Source organism: Podarcis erhardii (genome assembly GCF_964252035.2).
Source record: "Podarcis erhardii genome assembly, chromosome: 5".
NCBI classification, from domain to species: Eukaryota; Metazoa; Chordata; class Lepidosauria; order Squamata; family Lacertidae; genus Podarcis; species Podarcis erhardii.
Genome location: NC_138509.1, coordinates 56458390 through 56477549, shown reverse-complemented (window position 1 = coordinate 56477549; position 19160 = coordinate 56458390). Strand labels below are relative to the sequence as shown.

Sequence of the window (19160 nt, the reverse complement as noted above, 5' to 3'; positions counted from 1 at the left end):
AGACTGCGAAGCAGAGCCTTCCAAGCCTCTAATTCCAGCGAGGGCTTCTCCCGCGGTCTCTTTTTCTCTTAGGAAGCCACGAGACGCCCCTCTGTACGGAGGAATAGCCGCGAGGCGCCACCTCTTGGCCCTGCGGCCTCTGTAGAAACAAGCCACATCTACTTCCTGTAACACAATCCAATCGCTCCTCCTCCACTCGTGACCAAAGGAGCTCTGGCTGATCCTTGTTGCTCCGGGGCTTCGCTGTGGGATCCAGAGCTAGAGGCGTCGCTCTAAGTAAGCTTTGCTGCTGCTTTCTTCTCTCGGGGCAGCCTGGGGGCTCATGAGTCAGCGAGGAGGAGACCCGCCTAGAGTCCGTCTTTGGGGTTGAGTTCCCCCTTGGAGAAGGGCTACATTTGGCTCTGGTAATCCGCTGCAAAGCGGCGTGTTACGTCTGCAGCTCCCCCAATAACCCGGGTGAAGTGTGTTTACACGGTGTGCTGACCTTTTCCTTTTCTTAACAGTGGCTGCGGAGCGGATATATACAGAGGTCCAGGTGAGATAGTTTGATGCTGAGATCTTGACGTATCCTTCCTTCACCGGGATCCCAATGATCTGTTCCACATTAATGGACATTATATACACTTAATCTTGGCCTTATGATTTAACACTTATATACACTTAAGTCTTGCCCACTCAGAACGAAGCCTTTCCGTGTCTAATTTTCCTCATTCCTCACCTCTGATCCATGGCTGCTTATCTCAGCGTTGTCGACATATATTCTCATTTATCCAGCCTGGCGACTGTGTCCAGTATTACTCAATCAGCCAATCACCTTTTTTCCAACCCCTCATGAAAACAGTGTTTAAAACAGTACAAATTACTATTGAAATGGATTTTGGGTCAAATTTCCTAGATTTTAACACTCTGATTAAATAAGCCCATTCCAAATTATCAAAGGCTTAAAGAGTCTCTAAAGACAGAACAGCCCAATGTACTTTAGATTATTTGGAAATAATAAATTAAATTTAACGATTTTCTACTAAAAACAGTCATCATGAATAGAAACGTTTGTAGAGTCTGCTTAGATTATATCAAGGGGGAGGCTGTTCATATATCCTGGAGCCATCACAGAAGAGGCCTTATCTTTTGTGCCAGTTGACATATGGGGGGGGGGGCTCTTGGTATGGTGTTGATGAGGGTCCACCCCAAATAGGACATTACACCACTCTGACTGTGGTGGACATTCTTCCTCTGTTGCCACAACTGTTTTGATGCAGGCAGCATTCCTGCCATCCACCAGTCCCTGGTCCTACTTCAGTGGCAGATGGGCAAAAATGCTTTTAAATGGAAGCTAAAATTGGCCCCCATCCAAGGTGGCTACCTACCCTCTTTGTCGTTGTTTAGTCGTCATAGTCATGTCCAACTCTCCATGACCCCATGAATCAGAGCATGCCTTGGAAATTTCTTCTCAAAACTTCTCCTTAATGTCCATGGAGTTTTCATGGCAAAAATACTGGAGTGGGTTGCCAGTTCCTTCTCCAGGTGGATCACATTTAGTCTAAACTCTTGGCTATGACCTGTCCATCTTGGGTGGCCCTGCATGACATAGCTCATAGCTTCTTGGAGTTATTCAAGCCCCTTTGCCACGGCAAGGCAGTGATTCATGAAGGTGACCTACCCTCTTAAATAACCCCAAATGCCATGCCCTGATACATAGATCTGTCAAATTAATAGATTTGGTGCCACCCACCATGGGAAAGCACCTAGGGTCCCAGCAGGGAAAGTAGTGGCCTGGCTGGGTTGGGCCAGACTGCTGGAGGACCCTGCCAAGCCCATTGGGCCTTCAGCCAGTGCCTGTCTTGGCCAACTGCTGGTGCCAGACATACCTGCCTTCATCACATGTGTTTCAACCATTCTTTATAAGCTACAAACGTGTTGTATATACCGGTAATTTCTGTTTCCTTTTTTAGGATTACTATGGCATAGAGTTGAAGAAAAAAGAAGACCTAAAAACCAATGCCTGTTGTACTGTAGCAAGGCCTTTGCCCACATTCGCCAGAGAAGCCCTACAATGTGTGCATGAGGAGGTTTCGGCAAAGTACAGTATTGTTTTATTGATTGAACTTTGATCTCATGAGTTACTGCCTATTGCATTATGGAAAGTGGGGAGGAGATCTAATTTCCCCCTCATCCTTATTTAACCTTTTCCCGCTAAGCCATATCAAGTATAAAATCAAACCAAAAGATTAGGGCAGCTCATTTAACTGGCAGATTAAGCAAGTAAAGCTTTTAGTTGATTAATCAGTGAGGGTGAATTCTGATCAGTTAGTGTAAAAGGTAGGCTGAATCTAAACAAAATAATAAAAAAAATGAGAATAATATGTGTGATTAGGGAAGAACTTGTAGATCTTGAGGTGCAATCACATACATGGTTGCTCAGAAGTAAATTCTGCTATATTCAGTGCAATTTACTCCCTAGTAAGTGTGTTTAGGGTTGCAGCCTGTACTTATTTATGTAGGAGTAAGCCTCATTGAACTTGATAGTGCTTGTTTCTGAGCAGACCTGCCTGGGATTGTGCTGTTAAATTGCAAGGGTCATAGGCCAACTATTGTTTTTCTATGTCCTTCATTGTATTTGTTTTAATTTGTCTGAATATGTAATATTGTGGTGACTAACCCATGCAGTGATTTAAAAACCAAACTATTCAGCAGTGGCAGACGTGTTAAAAAACAACAGGTGCCAACACAACAGTTGTATTTATCTAATGAAGTGCTACTTGGTGAGGATTGGCTCATCTCACTGCTGATCTGAACCACCCATTTGTCTCCATCAGAATGTGTTTCACTTTCGCATTGCTTTATCCTTTGTTCCTTTAGGTACTATGGTTGTGGCCTGGTGATCCCAGAATGCCTAGAAGACTGCCAGATTTTGGATTTGGGCTGTGGGAGTGGAAGAGACTGTTATATGCTCAGTAAGATGGTTGGGGAGAATGGACATGTGACCGGGGTAGACATGACTGAATCCCAGGTAAGAGGTTGTTCTTTGTGTGCTGATTCAAGACTGTCATGTTTACCTTCAAATTGCTAAATGGAGGGCATAACTGTTGAGACTCCTTGGCATGCAGCTTCCTTCATGACCTACCTTTTTCACACAAGCTCTCATTCTGGCATCTCACCCATGTGCAGCTTCCTTGTTTGCAGTCCTTAACCTAGGTGGTCACCAGCCTTTTTGCACTCCTGGACACCTTTGCAAACTAGAAAAACTCTCTTAGGCACCACACACACACTACACTTAAGCAAGACAAATGCAACCTCTCAAACCTAATTTCAGTGGGGTGGGGAGACCCTTTGGGTGCTAGGGAGGTCTCTGTGGGCACCCAGGAAGGATGCTGGGAAATACTTGTACTACTATATGCAATTTGGAACATGTACAGCAAGTCCAACTGGAATGAAATCATGCGTAGACTGATATCACATCTGGGGATGGCAGGAGGATGAAGAGCAAGCTGGTATTCTGGCATAAGGAGAGTAGGTGGGATGGGTTTAATGACAGAAAATATAAGCAAAGGTATATTAAAGCTTCTCTGTGTGTGGTTAGCACTGCCTTGTCATGCACCATATACTTCTGTACTGAATTTCTATCTTTTACATCCTTGCTTTCCTTCCATCAGGTGGAAGTGGCGAAGAAGCATATCGATTATCATATGAACAAATTTGGCTACCGGAAGCCCAATGTAAACTTTATCCAGGGCTACATGGAGAAACTGGGTGAAGCAGGCTTGAAGGACGAAAGCTATAACCTTGTAATGTAGGTCCTTTTTCTAGCCCCTTCCTCTGCAAGCAGATAGGCTGGAAACGGGGTTATATTTGAGTTTCTGGATTTAGCACTGCATGCCATATTCCACACCGTGCTGCGATTGAGGCTTTGTGGATATCAGTAGCACCTACGTGAAGTGTGTTTGTTTCGTATGTTGCCATCATTTCAGATGTAGTCTGGAAATATTTCTGTTCACTGAGGCATTTAGAACTTGAAGGGAGGGAGTGTGTGCAGCAGCTTGGAAATGGCTGTTTATATACACAAACTTGGTTTTAGTTGTTTTAACAGTTTTGCAACATTTTTAATAACGACGTGTCATTTATGATGATTCATAGTTGCTCTGGGTTCCTTCAGGTGGAAGGGCAGGAGAACAAATAAATAAATAAGTTGGCTTTATCTCTTGTTTAGCTCCAACTGCGTGGTCAATCTGTCCCCTGATAAAAGAGCTGTCCTGCATGAAGCTTATCGAGTGTTAAAGGTAAACACTGGGCTGGTTGCATAAGTCATGTTAAGGCAAACTAAGGCCAGCAGGGAGGACTCTGAGTGAAAAGGAGAATTTTCTTCTGCACGTAGGTCTGCCCAGGTGTACACTAAAGAATAGGGGGAAAGTGTAATTGGAGTTGAGTGTTCAAACTCCTGGAATAAGAGAACCTTTGCAGATCAGCATCTGGAAAGAAATCCCTGGAAAATCAAAGACTTTAGAGGAAAAAGATATGTCAGGTCTGCATTTGGGTTGTTTCTCCTCAATGTTCTTGAGTTTCCAGCCACTGCTGGGCCCTGTTTATACAAACAAAGGGAGGAGGAGGATTGAATTTACCTAGTAGGAATGGGTTGCCTCCCCAAGATTAGTTTACGTGGTTGAATTGCTTTCCCTTTGAAGACACAACACATCCATAGCAAGCAACCAAACCGGCAGCAAACAGTGGCTCTCTTTTGCCTATCAGACCATGGAAACAGTAATTATTTGTTTCCTTGTTGTTACCTGCTCTTTCAGGCAGGCGGGGAGATGTATTTCAGTGATGTCTATGCCAACCGTGACCTGCCACAGGAAACCAGGAACCATAAAGTCTTGTGGGGTGAGTGAATTCTTCTCTTCTTCCCACACCCAGTTGAAAAACGGTAGCCAGCATTGCATCTTCCTGTCAGATATACCATTTTAAGATTGCTTCAAATATGTAACCCATTTTTTCCCCCATAGGCCAATGTCTTTCAATACCACATGGGCCTTAGGAGTAGCAGAAATGATCAGAGCTCATTAACACATTCCAGCTGGGCAGAAGCACTCCATGAGGGTGCAAAGCATGGCTGCGGGTGGGATACAGTCTCATGAGAATCCCAAGGGCCTGATAGAGAAGGATGCAGGGCCATGTTCAGTTCCCAAACCTGAAGTTCTCCAGCCCAGCTCTAACTTACGGGATCTTCTGGGTGCCCCCAGCATAGAACCAATGATCAGTTTTATGGAAGAGATCCTTAGAGAAGCCTGCTGCCACATGTAAGGTTCTGTGGATTGGGACAGCAATCATATGCTGACACTAGAGAAGGGGTGGGAACCTTCAGTGTGGGGGCCAATCTTGGCCTGTGAGATTATTTCCCCCCAAACAACTCATCAGCTGATGGCCCTTGTGGTGTCAGCTGATGGCTGGGTGGATAGGGTTAAATCCTGCATTAATTAGCTGCATGTACCTGTTCCCATGCTATCTGGAAATGATCACTTTTGTCATCCTACCATCTGTAGGTGAGTGCCTAGGGGGAGCCCTGTGGTGGAAGGATCTGTACAAAATTGCTGAGGAAGTTGGATTCTTGCCACCTCGGTTGGTTGCTGCCTCTCGAATAACCCTTGCTAACAAGGAGCTGGAAAATGCCGTGGGTAAGAGTACTATTTTTCACCCTTAGTCAGCCTCCTCGGTCGACTTTCAGGGTCATTTCAGTCTAGATTGCCCCTCCTCCTTGCCCCCCTTTCCCCCCTTCAAATAAAAGCTGTTGGGAGATCGGATTGTGGCTCTCCCGCTATGCATGTCGTTTGGCCCTAAGTCAAGGTTAATTAATTTCAGATGCTTGAGACTTAGGGGCACATCTTTAGAGGAGGGAGGAATCCAGTTGCATAAAACACAGCTAGTGTTGTAGTTGATGAGAGACCCTGAAAATTACCTACCTGGCTTTCCCTGCCCATGTGTCTGGTAGCCCACATCTGAGGTGGGAATTGTACTGTGACATTGCTCAGGAGTGACACAATCCCCTCCACTTTGATTATAGGTGACTTCCAGTTTGTTTCTGCTACTTTTCGCCTCTTCAAGATCCCCAAGGATGGGTCAGCTCAGCGGTGTGAAGCGATTTACAAAGGAGGAATCCCTGGGCATGAGAAGGAACTAGAGCTTGACATTAACTACAGGTTCAAGGTACAAGCCTGATGAGGCATTGGGGTTGAAGTGAAAGAGGGCTGTAGCCAACAGAAGGTAAATATAATAAGCCCTTGCCTATACATACCCATCTGGCCTGTTTATTGTTTGTTAATTGTGATGTGTCTTGCATTCACCCTCTTCCCCTCCTTTCTCAGCAAGGAGAAGTGGTGGATGTGGATGAGGAGACAGCAGCTATTCTACAGAACTCAAGATTTTCTAGGAAATTCCTGATCCATCCAGTGGGGCAGAAGGTCTCATCCCCAGAAGGCTATATTCCTGGGAAGCAAAAGGTTGGTTAGACCCTATAGCAATACTAATAGAGCATTATTTTATCCCAAGTCATTTGTGGTTTCAAACACTAGCATGAGCACCTTAAATTAAGCACAGAAATGAACTGGCGACCAATGCAACTGTTTTAAAGCACGGGTTGTATGAGCTCTAAGTGGAACCCTGAATAGTAATCTGGTGGGTGCACTTTGGGTCAATTGAAGTTTCTGAGTTGTCTTCAAGGGCAGCACATTGCAATAATCCAATCTGGATTAATGCCTACTGAGCCTTATGACAGACTAGTGATTTTTACTTTACAATGACATTATAAAAGGAAATTTCTATTCTTAGGATTGTGATAAAACTACCAGACTCCTCATAAGCATGAGCTGCAGTTTATTTACATCTCTGCAGATTTCCAGAGTCTTTTTTTCCCATGGAAGTGCGGACTGTCAGTGGGAGTTGCAGTTTGGCAGAAATGAGATGGACTGAAAGAGAGGTTTTCACACTTCAGTAACATCTACTGTTCTCAGACCTGCCCTTTCCCCCCGAGGTCTGCTGCAGACTTCTTCAAATCTTGCTCCTGTAGATGAGCAAACTGTGATAGTACAGTACTAGGAAAAATGTGTTTGTCAAGCTTAATTCATTTTGGGGCTTAATCCAAGGTGCTTACACTAGCGTGGTGCAAAGAGAAAAATAAGTGAGGGCTCTTGTATGCCATTTCTGAGCTTCAAAAGCTCCATGTGACAATCGACACAAAATCCTGTCCCTCTGTTTGAGTTAGAGATTGAGGGTCAGTTTGGCAACCAGAAGTTTTAGCTGGCTAGCAGTGCCAGACAAAACTTGTAAATTCCTCTGCAGTAGTATCCAAACTTTTTTCAGTGAGGGCCAGATTTGATGAAGTGAAGGGCCGTGGGGGCCGACCAAAGTTGTTGAGTTTTTTTAGGATTTTACCCCAGGAAATAAATTGGGGCCAGATTAAACTGAACGGTGGGCCAGATTAGGCCCCCCAAACGGACTTTGGACGTGCCTACTCTATGGTCACATCCACACCATACATTTAAAGCACATGGCTTCCCCCAAATAATCTTGGGAACTTCAGTTTGTTAAGGGTGCTGGGAATAGTAGCTGTGTAAGGGAACTACAGTTCCTGGTATTCTTTGGGGGAAAGCCATGACTGTTAAAGTGGTATAAATATGCTTTAGATGTGTAGTGTGGATACGACCTGTGTGCATGTAAATTATGTTGAAATGTGCTTCGTCCAGATTGAATGGTTATGTTGATCCTTCCAGAATTAGATTTGGGGTCTCTGGCATCAACTACAAATTGCTAAGTATCTCAGTAGGTGATTCCATTCCAGCAGAGTCTGTGAAGCCATTCCAGCCTTGAAATTAATGCATAGACCGTTCAGAAAAGATGATGTGAACAAGCCCTGCATTAATCTGGAGTCATGCCTGTGTAATTTGCACAGTGCATGTACACTGAGACTTAAAATGATTGCCTGCAGAAAGGGAGCCCTTTTGAGCAGTGCGGCACATTGCAGCGGCAGATGAAAGGACGACTAGTGCTTTGGATTCCCCAGGGGCTTCTCTGTACATCCAGCATGCTTAACTGAATCTTGAGCCTTACCCCGTGGCCCTGACACGATTTTGGAGCTGGTCTATCTATAAGAAGCCTATTCCCTCCTCCCAATTCATCTGATGAAGGCAAACAGCTGTGTGTCCTAGAAAGGATAACCTTTTGCTTATTGGCGTATGGAAGAGGGAGGATGAGGGCATGAGAGGCATTTCTTAGATAAGCAGCAAAGCCTAAGGGGAGGTTTGCAGTCAGGTGCTTTAGGCTTCACTCCCAACAGAAACAACTACGTTTGGTTTCTGTAATAAAGATTCCGTGTCATCACCGCAATGTAACCCAAGCTTATATATCACACCATAGAATTTCTAAGCCAGGATTGGATTAACCAGCAAGTCTAAAGCCAGTTCTTGGTTACTTTTCCCCAGTATCCTGCCTCTCGCTGTAAGCACTGGAAAATGTATGCTTTTTTCAGTCCAAGGATTAAAATCCTGTTTTGGAAGAAACAATGCAAGGACAGAGTCTGCTATGCTTAGGACAGGTTGCTCTCATGTGTGGATGAAAGGATTTCAGGTCAACAAAATACCAAGGGCAGGGGTAGCCTAAGCATGATATTTTGCTGCTTGAGGCAGAGCTGTAAATGGTGCCCCCTTCCTCACACATCAAGGTACATGTTACCCAAGGCTGGCCACATTATTTGGGCACCTGGGGCAGAAGATCCCACAAGGGCTTCTCCTTCTCCCTGGTTGTGAAAATACAACAATAATATATTAAATAATTGTCAATTTTCTGCCGTCACATGATACTCAGAATTAGCTGCTTTTGCCTGCAGACACACCATCCCTAATGCTAGGGCTGGTCTTGTTGCCTGTGTGTGACCTACATTGAAATCCCAAGGCTGCATGTGTTTGTGGATGACATTTTAAACTTGCTTGTTCATTTTTAAAAATTAGGTTGTAGTTTATGGTATTTGTGTGTGTGTGCGCGCACCCACTCACACATACTTCTTTGTTAATTATTTATTGCTTTTATATCTTACTTTTCTCTCTAAGGAGCTCAGGGTGGTCCTCCCCGTTTTAATCCCCACAACCACCCTGTGAGGTAGGTTAGGCTAAGTGACAGTGACTGGCCCAGAGTCCCTCAATGAGCTTAATGGTCAAGTGGGGATTTGCATCCTGCTCTCCCACGTTCTAATCCAGGGGTCCTCAAACTTTTTCAGCAGGGGGCCGGTTCACTGTCCCTCAGACCTTGTGGGGGGCTGGACTATATTTTGGAAAAAAATATGAACCGCCGGGGGGGGGGGGGGAGAGGAAGAAGAAAGAGCCAGAACTGGGAGCCCCCGCAGCCACAGTCCCCGCTGTGGAAGGAGGGCCCAAGCGCTGCTGCCGCCTCGCGGGCCACGACTTCCCGCTGGCCCCCTCACTGCTCCCTCCCCCTTTCTCAGGCCTTGCCAATGCCACAGGCCTCAACCTGGGCAGGGACAGCAGCCACTGCAGAACCTGCCCCCTCCCGGTCCGCTGGCCCAGGCTGAAGAGGAAGGTGCCCAGGCAGAGAGAAAGAGGGCTTTTGGCCCAGCGCCTCCGAAGCAGGTGGGCAGCAGGCAGCGAAGGGAGAAGGGTCGCCGCTGGGGGCGGGGGTGTGTGTGTGCACCATCCAGGTGCAGAGACCCCGCCTCCTCCCCTGCCTTCCCTCAGCCGGGAAGCAGCGACTCACCTGGATCCTGTACCCCGGGCTGGGCTCTTTGGTGGGGGGCAAATGCTGTGACCAGAGCAGCAGCAGCCGCCGAACAGCAGCACCGCACGCAATAGGAAGCCAGCTTCAGCTGCATTCTCAGTGCCAGCCCCACGAGTTTGCCGAAGCCACGGCTGACAAAGCCACCGACCCCCTCACTGCTCCCCCCTGCATCACTCTGTGCTCAGCTCCCCATTGCTGTAGGAGCCATGGGCAGCTGCGTGTTGGCGGTGGCTCAACGAGTGAAAGGCCGCGACAGAGTTTACCTCAGTGCGGTGCAGGGACTGATTGGTCAGTTCAGTTCCCGTGCCGTGCTGAGGTAAACTCCAACATGGCTTTTCATTCATTGAGCTGCTGCGTGTTGGCGGCAGTTCTACAAATGAAAGGCTGCGACGGAGTTTACCTCAGTGCGGTGCGGGGACTGACTACTCAGTCCCCACGCCGCTGAAAAACTGTCGCAGATGCTTGCCTCAGACACTTGGCGGGGGTTTTCAAATGGCCGTGTGGGCCGGATTCGTGACCCTTTCAGGCCAGATCCTGGACCGTAGTTTGCCGACCCCTGTTCTAATGCATCACTAAGGGAGGCTGCACAGCAGTGCCCAGGAGGAGAGTCACTCCAAGGCATCTCTCCGTCTTTAGTGATAGGACGGTTAATTCCCCTTGAATGAGATAATGACTTCCATGTAAAAAACCCAGAAGTTGCAGTTTTTATCGGGCACAGATGGTGCAAGGACAAAGCATATGGTGTAATTATCCTTTTCAAAGAGAGCTCCTCTAAAGAATGAGCTAGTGTAGACATACTTCCAAACTAAGTGGCCAGTCAAAGCAATAGCCTGTTGTCAAAATCCTTTGAACTCATTCATTCATTATCTCTGTGCTATATTTCCTTTTCTTTTGCGTATCTATAGCATATAGCCTTGTGGCTTTATCTGTACCTACTCTAAATACCACAAACAATGAGGAAAGACCTCGAGGCCTTCCTTTTGCTTTTACCGCTTTTGGGAATGAAATTCGGAGCTGGTTTAGCCCTTGAAAGACACCATGTTCAAAAGTATTTTGTTGCACTTCTTGGTGAACTGCTTGCAGTGATCTCTCTTGTATGCAGTTTGAATCAGTGGAACTGAATTTTTAGAAGCATTGAGTTGGATCCAGGCCACGTTAGTTGTGGTTTGCTCTCTTCAAAATCAATGGGACAAGTTAGTGATCCAGACTTCTTATTGAAACTGATAAGACTTAAGGATGACTGACTTAGCCTGGATTATAACCCCTTTATTTTTACTGTGATAATCTTGCATGTTAACCTTATGAAAAACTATGAAAATACTAGAGAAATGCTCAAAAACTTTTTTACTGGGTAGCAAAAATTCTTCCTTGATATATAATAACAAGAAAAACTTAATATAAAATGTTTGCAAATGCAGAAATTAGGTAAGTGTAATGTATGCAGTAATATGAAGATGTTAAAAACCTTATGAAATCTTAAAGAAGACAATCCTCTTCTTATCTTGCCGGTGGATGGAAGCTAAAAATTGTCATTGCACATTTTTTGTTATTGCCCAGTTATTGGCTGCACCATTTGACAGAAAACATTTGTCTTTTACTGTAAAAGTGAGCACTTGGAATTAAATTGTAGAAGATTCTGTGCTGTAAAAAGCAGGATGAGGGCTGAAGATCACTTTTGATGTGAAGATCATTTATTTTCACCACAGATGCCATATCTGACGAAGCCCTGGGTTAAAGTAGAAGCTGGCAAGAATACCCTCGCTCTCTCGTGGAAATTGCTTTGGTGTAAGGCCTTGGTTTGGGATGGTGTTTATTATCCAAATTGCAATCATACCATCCTGTTGTGACAATTACAAAATCGCCACCTTCTGTATATTCATTACTTTCTCTGGTGCCACATGGTAATTTTACTTGCCGGTCAGTGGTAGTTTTGATACTATTAACTATTAAGTTTGCAAATATGCTAATAGTAGAAGGTAAAAAGAAACAGTGAAAACATGCCCTTTCTAGCTTAGGTAACACAGATCCTCCTCACCTTTTTCACTTTGACCCTGTTTTGTTTTTGCTTGTATTTTTTTTTTTAAGCAGGAGAAACTCAGGGATCCATTTAAGTTAGTGGAGCAGATGGAGCCAAATGTCCCTGCACAAAATCCCCCAGGATGCTGTGGAGCCAAAGCATGCTGCTGAACCTTTCAGTGTAAAATCAAGAGTCTGAAAAGCTACAGTGGAATAAATCCAAAAATGAAATGCAAGAAGAGAGATTGCAGTTTCTGAGCAGTAGTAAGAGTAAAGGAATAAATTATGGGATTTAGATGCTCTGCTGTGTTGGTGTATATTGTCTCAAGAGTGAAAATATCTTGTCTTAAAGCATTGGTGGGAAACCAGATGTGGCTGGACTATAATGGTTATCATTGCTGACCATTTATTTAAGGAATTAATGCACTGTGTTTTGTTTGTTTTTTAAGAAATCCACCGCAAAGTGGATTACAATATTTTAGAACACAAATAAATTCCGTAACTGTTAAAAATCCATAGTTAGCAACAATAAACAATAATAACATTAAAATCACCAGCATAAAACAATAACCATAAACTACCCTCATTCATACTTCCTCAGATCAAAAGAAAAAAATAGGTTGTTAAGGCCTTCTTTAAAAAAAAATGTGAGAGATGGGGTTTCCCTATTCTCAAGAGAAATTGCCTTCTAGAATTGAATTCCAAAATTGTGGAGCCACCACTGAGAAGGCCCTGTTATGCAACCTGGCAGTCTAATTGCTTTTACTGGTGGGTATGCGGGCTGGGGCTGATGGAAGTGTAGTCCAACAACATATGGTGGTCCACAGTTTCACTATCCCTGCCTTAAAGAACTGCCAAAGATCCAGCAGAAAGACAGTAGTGGCTTATCACATGTGAGAGGTAGCAATACTGTTGCTTGGGACACTGAATCAAATCCTCTGTATGTGAAGGGTACTGTTCTGTATCTCAGACTCTTCCCTTGTACTCACAATACTCTTGAATGGCGTCATTGGGAAGTGGACACCCATAAACCTGATCTTTTAGAAGGGGTTATATATATTAAGTAATCTCCCTATGCTCTGTTACAGCCAGCTTTGTCTTCTTTCTAAACTGTAGGGAGCTGCTGAGCTGACAAAACAGGAGCCACAGATAGCGATAGATCGTTCTAGGCTTCAACATTAGGACTTTGAACCAACATATTTCTAAACCCGATCTGTATGAACTGAGATAACTGTAGCAGGGTTTGATTAAACAAGCAGCAGGAGGAAAGGCATTCAAAAAGGTATGTAGTATGAACACTAGGGGGAGCTGTAAGGCTTTTGAATGTTGAACTGGATTTAGAATTCCAAGATGAACAGGGACTGTACTTTGTAAATTCCTATAACCAGTTGTTTACCCTTTTATGGGGGGGGGGGAGATAGAGACAATAATGAATGTTGCAGTTTAGCACTAAATTATGGAACCAAAAGTGTTGGCAGATAGTTCTGGGGGCCACTGACAGGTCTTGTTCAAGATGGTGTCAAACACACATATTGCCTGCAGGGCAATCTAGACCAGTTGCTCTAGGATTAGGGCCAGCAAACTTTTTCAGCAGGGGGCCGGTTCACTGTTCCTCAGACCTTGTGGGGGGGCCAGACTGTATTTTTTTGGGGAAATGAACAAATTCCTATGGCCCACAAATAACCCAGAGATGCATTTTTAATAATAATAATAATAATAATAATAATAATAATAATAATAATAAATTATTTGTACCCCGCCCATCTGGCTGGGTTTCCCCAGCCACATGGGGAAAGCACACATTCTACTCATGGAAAAAACACTGATTCCTGGACCGTCCACGGGCCAGATTTAGAAGTCGATTGTGCCAGATCCGGCCCCCGGGCCTTAGTTTGCCTACCCATCCATTTAGGAAGACCCCCTCTTGGAGATGCCCCCTTTTCTTCCACAAAATACCAACTGGATATATAGGGCAGAGCAGACACTAGTGGGGGGCCCAGCAACTTCCAGACTAATCAAGTGATAATGCTGACATCAGGTTGCTGCCTGGAAACATCCGTCTTGGTTTTCATTTTGGTTCCTCTTCTTTGGGAATATCCAATGTGAAAAGCAGCAGTTGCCTTTTGTCCTTGCGTATATATTATTGTTTCCCAATTCAGTGAAAACATATATGCAGTTTGATTGGTAATGCAAGTGTCTTGGCTAGGATTTTAGTAGTCTCTTAAACAAGCTTGAGATGCCATTTTTATAATGTGAGAATGTTTAGCCTAAGGATGTTTGATAATTCTGTTTTAATTTCTAGCCAGAGCTTATGTCAAGGTCTGTTTGTGGATCACTGAGAAACCAAGTGGCAGATAGAAGAACAAGTTCACATATATCAGATGATTTTCTTTAAGCATTCGTTAGTGGCGGCAGCTGGTAAGTATTCAGGTTGGTGAGATGGTGACCAGGGCAACTAATGGGAGGCAGAGGCAGGCAGTCCCTGGAGTCAGTCATACAAACGTAAGAAGAGCCTGCTGGATCAGACCAATGGCCCATCTAGTCTCCATCATCCTGTTCTTACAGTGGCCAAGCAGATGCCTGTGGGAAACCCACGAGCAGGACCAGAGCACAAGAAAAGTCTCCCCTCCTGTGACTTCTGAGCAGCTACGTAGTTTTCAGAAGTATTGCTGCCTTGGTATGTGTAGGCAGAGCATAGCCATCAGGGCTAGAAGCCATTGATAGCCTTATCCAGAAATCGTAAATCACTGGTGTTGGAGGAGGAGGAGGAGGAGGAGAGAGCGGAAGCAGAAGAGAGGCTGCAGAGGACAAGGTCAAATGAAAGAGAGAACAAAGACAAGGAAGATAAGGAAACAACGATGCAAACTACCTCTTCCAAGTATCTTTTACGCTAATGTGAGATCATTGGCAAATAAACTTGACGAATGGAGGCTTCGGGTAGGAGTGGAGGAAGACATCCGGGATTGTTGTGTGCTGATACTCACAGAGACATGGTTAAATTCAGCTATTCCAGACACAGCTGTTGAATTATAAGGTTTTACAACGTACCGGTGGGACAGGACACAGGATTCTGGCAAGAAACAAGGTGTGTGTGTGTGTATTTTTATAAATCAAAACTGGTGTACGGACTCTGTCAAGTTGGATACCTACTGTTCTCCGGATGTGGAATTTCTGACAATTAAATGCAGACCTTTCTATCTTCCCCGGAAATTTACAACAGTGGTGTTAACAGCAGTGTACATAGCACCAACTGCAAATGCATGCAGGGCCATGAGCAGTATGCATGAAAACAGCAATGCTAAATTGAGTAGATACCCGGAGGCTGTGCACATTATTGCAGGGGACTTCAATCACACAGATGTGAGGGCAGTACTCCCAAAATTCCATCAGCACATTGAGTGTGCAACAAGGGGAGAGAATACTCTTGACAAGGTGGATACGAACATTAGACGGGCATATGAGGTCAAGACCTTGGTGCACCTTGGTGGTTCAGATCATGTGTCCTTGCTTCTGACACCAGTATACACACCCCTCAGGAAACAAGGCTAGATACAAACACGGATGGTTACGGTGTGGCCTGAGGGAGCCTCTCAGCAACTGCAGGACTGTTTCCAGGAGACCGACTGGAAGATCTTTGACCATGAAGATCTAGAAATTTATACATCAACGGTCCTGGATTATATTAGATTCTGCACAGCAAATGTCACCAGGGAAAAGTATGTTACGTTGTATCCGAATAGGAAGCCCTGGATGACAGGAGAGGTTAGGAGATTATTGAAGGCCAGAAATTCTGCTGGGGACCGGGTATTGTATGGCATAGAAAGAGCGAACTTGAAGAGGGGTATCAGGAAAGCAAAAGCGGAGTACAGAGGAAAAATTGAGGACCATCTGAGAAATCATGATACTAGACAAATGTGGCAGGGAGTCCAACATCTGACTGGTTATAAATCAAGGAATTCATCAGTGGTAGAGAGTACTGCTTCCCTGGTGGGAGAGTTGAATACCTTCTTTGCCCGATTTGAGGTGACACCAACAGTGACTCCAACAGGGATGCCAGAGCTATTGGCGTCACTACCTACAGGAAATGCTGCCAGGGTGGAAGAGGGAGAAGTGAGGCGAATATTAAAGGAGGTAAACACGAGGAAGGCTATGGGCCCGGATGGGGTGGCTGGCAAGGTGCTAAGAGATTGTTCAGACCAACTGGCAGGAATCTTTACGAAGATTTTTAACCAGTCTCTGGCCCAAGCCACTGTTCCACCCTGTCTTAAATCTGCTACCCCTGCCAAAAACATCAAAGATAGACAGTCTGAATGATTTTTGCCCTGTGGCGCTGACACCCATTATAATGAAATGTTTCGAAAAACTGGTGAGGAAGCGCATCTTATCCTGTCTGCCAGTGGGACTTGACCCTTACCAGTTTGCGTACAAGGCAAGGAGATCCACAGAGGATGCTGTGGCAATGGCTTTACATGCTGTCCTGACTCATTTGGAGAAGCAAGGGAACTACGCGAGACTGTTATTTGTAGACTTTAGTTCTGCATTTAATACTATTCTTCCGTATAGATTGGTGCCCAAATTATTAGACCTGGGACTTCCACCATGTTGGTGCAGGTGGATATTAGACTTTCTATCAAACGTTCCCAAAGGGTCAGGTTTGGTTCCCACGTCTCTGCAGATCTCATCACGAATACGGGGACGCCGCAGGGGTGCGTGTTGAGCCCGCTTTTATACACGCTCTATACAGCTGACTGTGCCCCCAAATACCCCAGTAATAAGATCATTAAGTTCGCAGATGATACAACGGTGGTTGGTTTAATTACGGCTGGAGAGGGGGAGACGGCCTATAGGAAGGAAGTTGAGCAGTTGGGGGAGTGGTGCAGGAAAAACAACTTACTGCTTAACTTAAAGAAAACAAAAGAGATCATTGTGGACTTTAGGAAATGTAAATTGAATATTCAGCCACTTATTATTGAGGGGAAGTGCGTGGAACAGGTCTCAGTGTTTCGATTTCTGGGAATGGAGTTGAGAGACGATCTAACCTGGGGAGAGAACAGCAAAGACCTGGTGAAGAGAGCACAGCAGAGGTTATATTTTCTGAGAATCCTCCGGAAAAACAATCTCTCAAAGGACCTGTTGATGGCATTCTACCGTCTGTGCGTGTGGTTTGGGAGCTGCACGGCCAGGGAAAAAACAATGCTATCCAGGGTTGTAAAGACTGCAGAGAGAATTATTGGGTGCACTCTTCCCACCTTAGATCAAATCTATGCTGCCAGGTGCCATAAGAAAGCGGCAGAGATAGCACATGATAGTACACACCCCGGAAATGATCTTTTTCAGCTTCTGCCTTCTGGAAGAAGGTATAGGGTTATAAAGGCCAGGACTAGCCGCCTGAAAAACAGTTTCTACGCTAATGCAATTCTGGTTCTAAACGCAGCATAAGGGGTCTCTGTAGTATAGTGTATTTTAAAATGGGGTTTTAGAGTTTTTTAGGGGTTTTTGAATGTTTTATGTAGTTTTATGTAGTTTTGTGGTAGTTTTAATGTAGTTTTATGTAGTTTTTCAATTTCATTGTTCCGCAAGGGACAATGACAATAAAGGTATCGTATCGTATTGTATCGTATCGTATCGTATCGTATCGTATCGTATCGTATCGTATCCTCCATGAATCTGGCCAATCCTCTTTGAAAGTTAACCATGTTGGCAACCATCACTGCCTCCTGTTGGAGTGAGTTCCATAGTCTGTGTGCTGTGTGAAGTACTTTGTTTTATCTGTCCTGAATCTTCCAACATTCAGCTTCAGACAACTAATTATGGTTTTCTCCCCATCCGCCCTTGAAAATATACAGTGAACACTTAGGCAGTTCTCAGACACAAGCATCAGATGTTAGCATTTCTTTTTTAGTGTTATTAATTTGTTAATCACCTGCACAAATGTCTCATGGCAACACATAACAACAAAAAACAGTTAAACCACACAAATGAGCAGGTGTATGTGTGTTTGAAAAAGACACTAAAAAAACTAAAGACACATCAGAACAAAAAATTTCTTTAATTGTTTCCAGAAAGTGCAGACAGTGGATGCCTTCTATATTTTGACAGGAACGCTGTTCCACAGAACACGGGCAATTCTGTGCTCCTGAAAGCCGGCGCTGAGTTATTGTGGAGTAGACTTCTGAGAACTTTGGAACTTGCGGGACAAGCTCTACCATAGGCAGCAGAGACCCATGGGATGAATAAGGGGTAAGGCAGTGTCTCAAGTTACCTAGTTCTGAGCTGGATAGGGCCTTTTATGCTAGCACCAACATCTTGAGCTTTGTCTGATAGCAGATTGGCAAACGGTGCAAATCCTCAGAGCAAGGTGTTATATGCCAGCAGTAGTTTGACCCACAAGCAGCCCAGCCACTGTATTCTGCACCAGCTGCAGTCTCCAGACCAACCTCAAGGGCAAAGGTAAAGATAAAGGGACCCCTGAATGTTAGGTCCAGTCGCGGATGACTCTGGGGTTGCGGCACTCATCTCGCTTTACTGGCCGAGGGATCCGGTGTACAGCTTCCGGGCCATGTGGCCAGCATGACTAAGCCGTTTCTGGCAAACCAGAGCAGTGCACGGAAACGCCGTTAACCTTCCTGCCAGGGTGGTACCTATTTATCTACTTGCACTGTGTGCTTTCAAACTGCTAGGTTGGCAGGAGCTGGGAACGCACAACAGGAGCTCACCTCGTCGTGGAGATTCGAACCGCCAACCTTCTGATTGGTAAGCCCTAGGCTCTGTGGTTTAACCCACAGCACCACCCACATCCCTCAGCCTCAAGGGTAGCCACACATATAATGCAGTAATCCAACTGTGAAGTTACCAGTATATGGGCAACTGTGGCCAAGGAGAAAAGTTGGACCTAGAAATGTTAACGTTTCTCCAAGTCTGCATCAAACGCCTAGATTTACCTGTGATTTTTCAGTTCTGCATATAACAAGACAGACAGAAAAGACTCCTGGGAGTCTCTGAATGGTAGAAAAATTATGAATGTGAGGCTATAGGACACAGGACTTCTGAGTTCCAGCATTGGATTTTAGGGTGCAGAAAAAGCAATGGTAGGGCTCTGCCGCATTTGCAGTTGTCTAAATAGACCTCTTCAGCCGCCGTCCCTTTGCTATTATTCATAAATACTTTTTGAAAACATTCCTGCTGGGATATTTTCTCTAATTAATTTTTGTATCAAAGATGATCTTTAGAGTAAGAATGAAAGTGCTGATGGCTGTGAAAACTGTCTTCATTAAAAAGACATGAAATCTTAACCGCAGCTTTTCAAAACCCCTGTGGAGGCTACTAGAGAGTTTCATCAGTATGACTCCCCTTTCAAGCGCGCATTTGTTAAA

The 19160-nt window shown here is 44.8% G+C and overlaps 1 protein-coding gene across 1 annotated transcript; it reads left to right on the top strand.

Moving 5' to 3' along the window:
• The first annotated feature begins 183 nt into the window (after positions 1–183).
• Positions 184–18021, top strand: AS3MT (arsenite methyltransferase). The gene is given in 14 exon segments (XM_081861726.1): positions 184–276; positions 504–535; positions 1953–2080; positions 2860–3010; positions 3654–3790; positions 4208–4277; positions 4794–4875; positions 5535–5666; positions 6053–6195; positions 6354–6488; positions 12904–12951; positions 12953–13069; positions 14090–14205; positions 17887–18021. Coding segments are annotated over 12 exon segments (1125 nt in total). The 5' UTR covers positions 184–275; the 3' UTR covers positions 13019–13069; positions 14090–14205; positions 17887–18021.
• The last annotated feature ends 1139 nt before the right edge of the window (positions 18022–19160 follow it).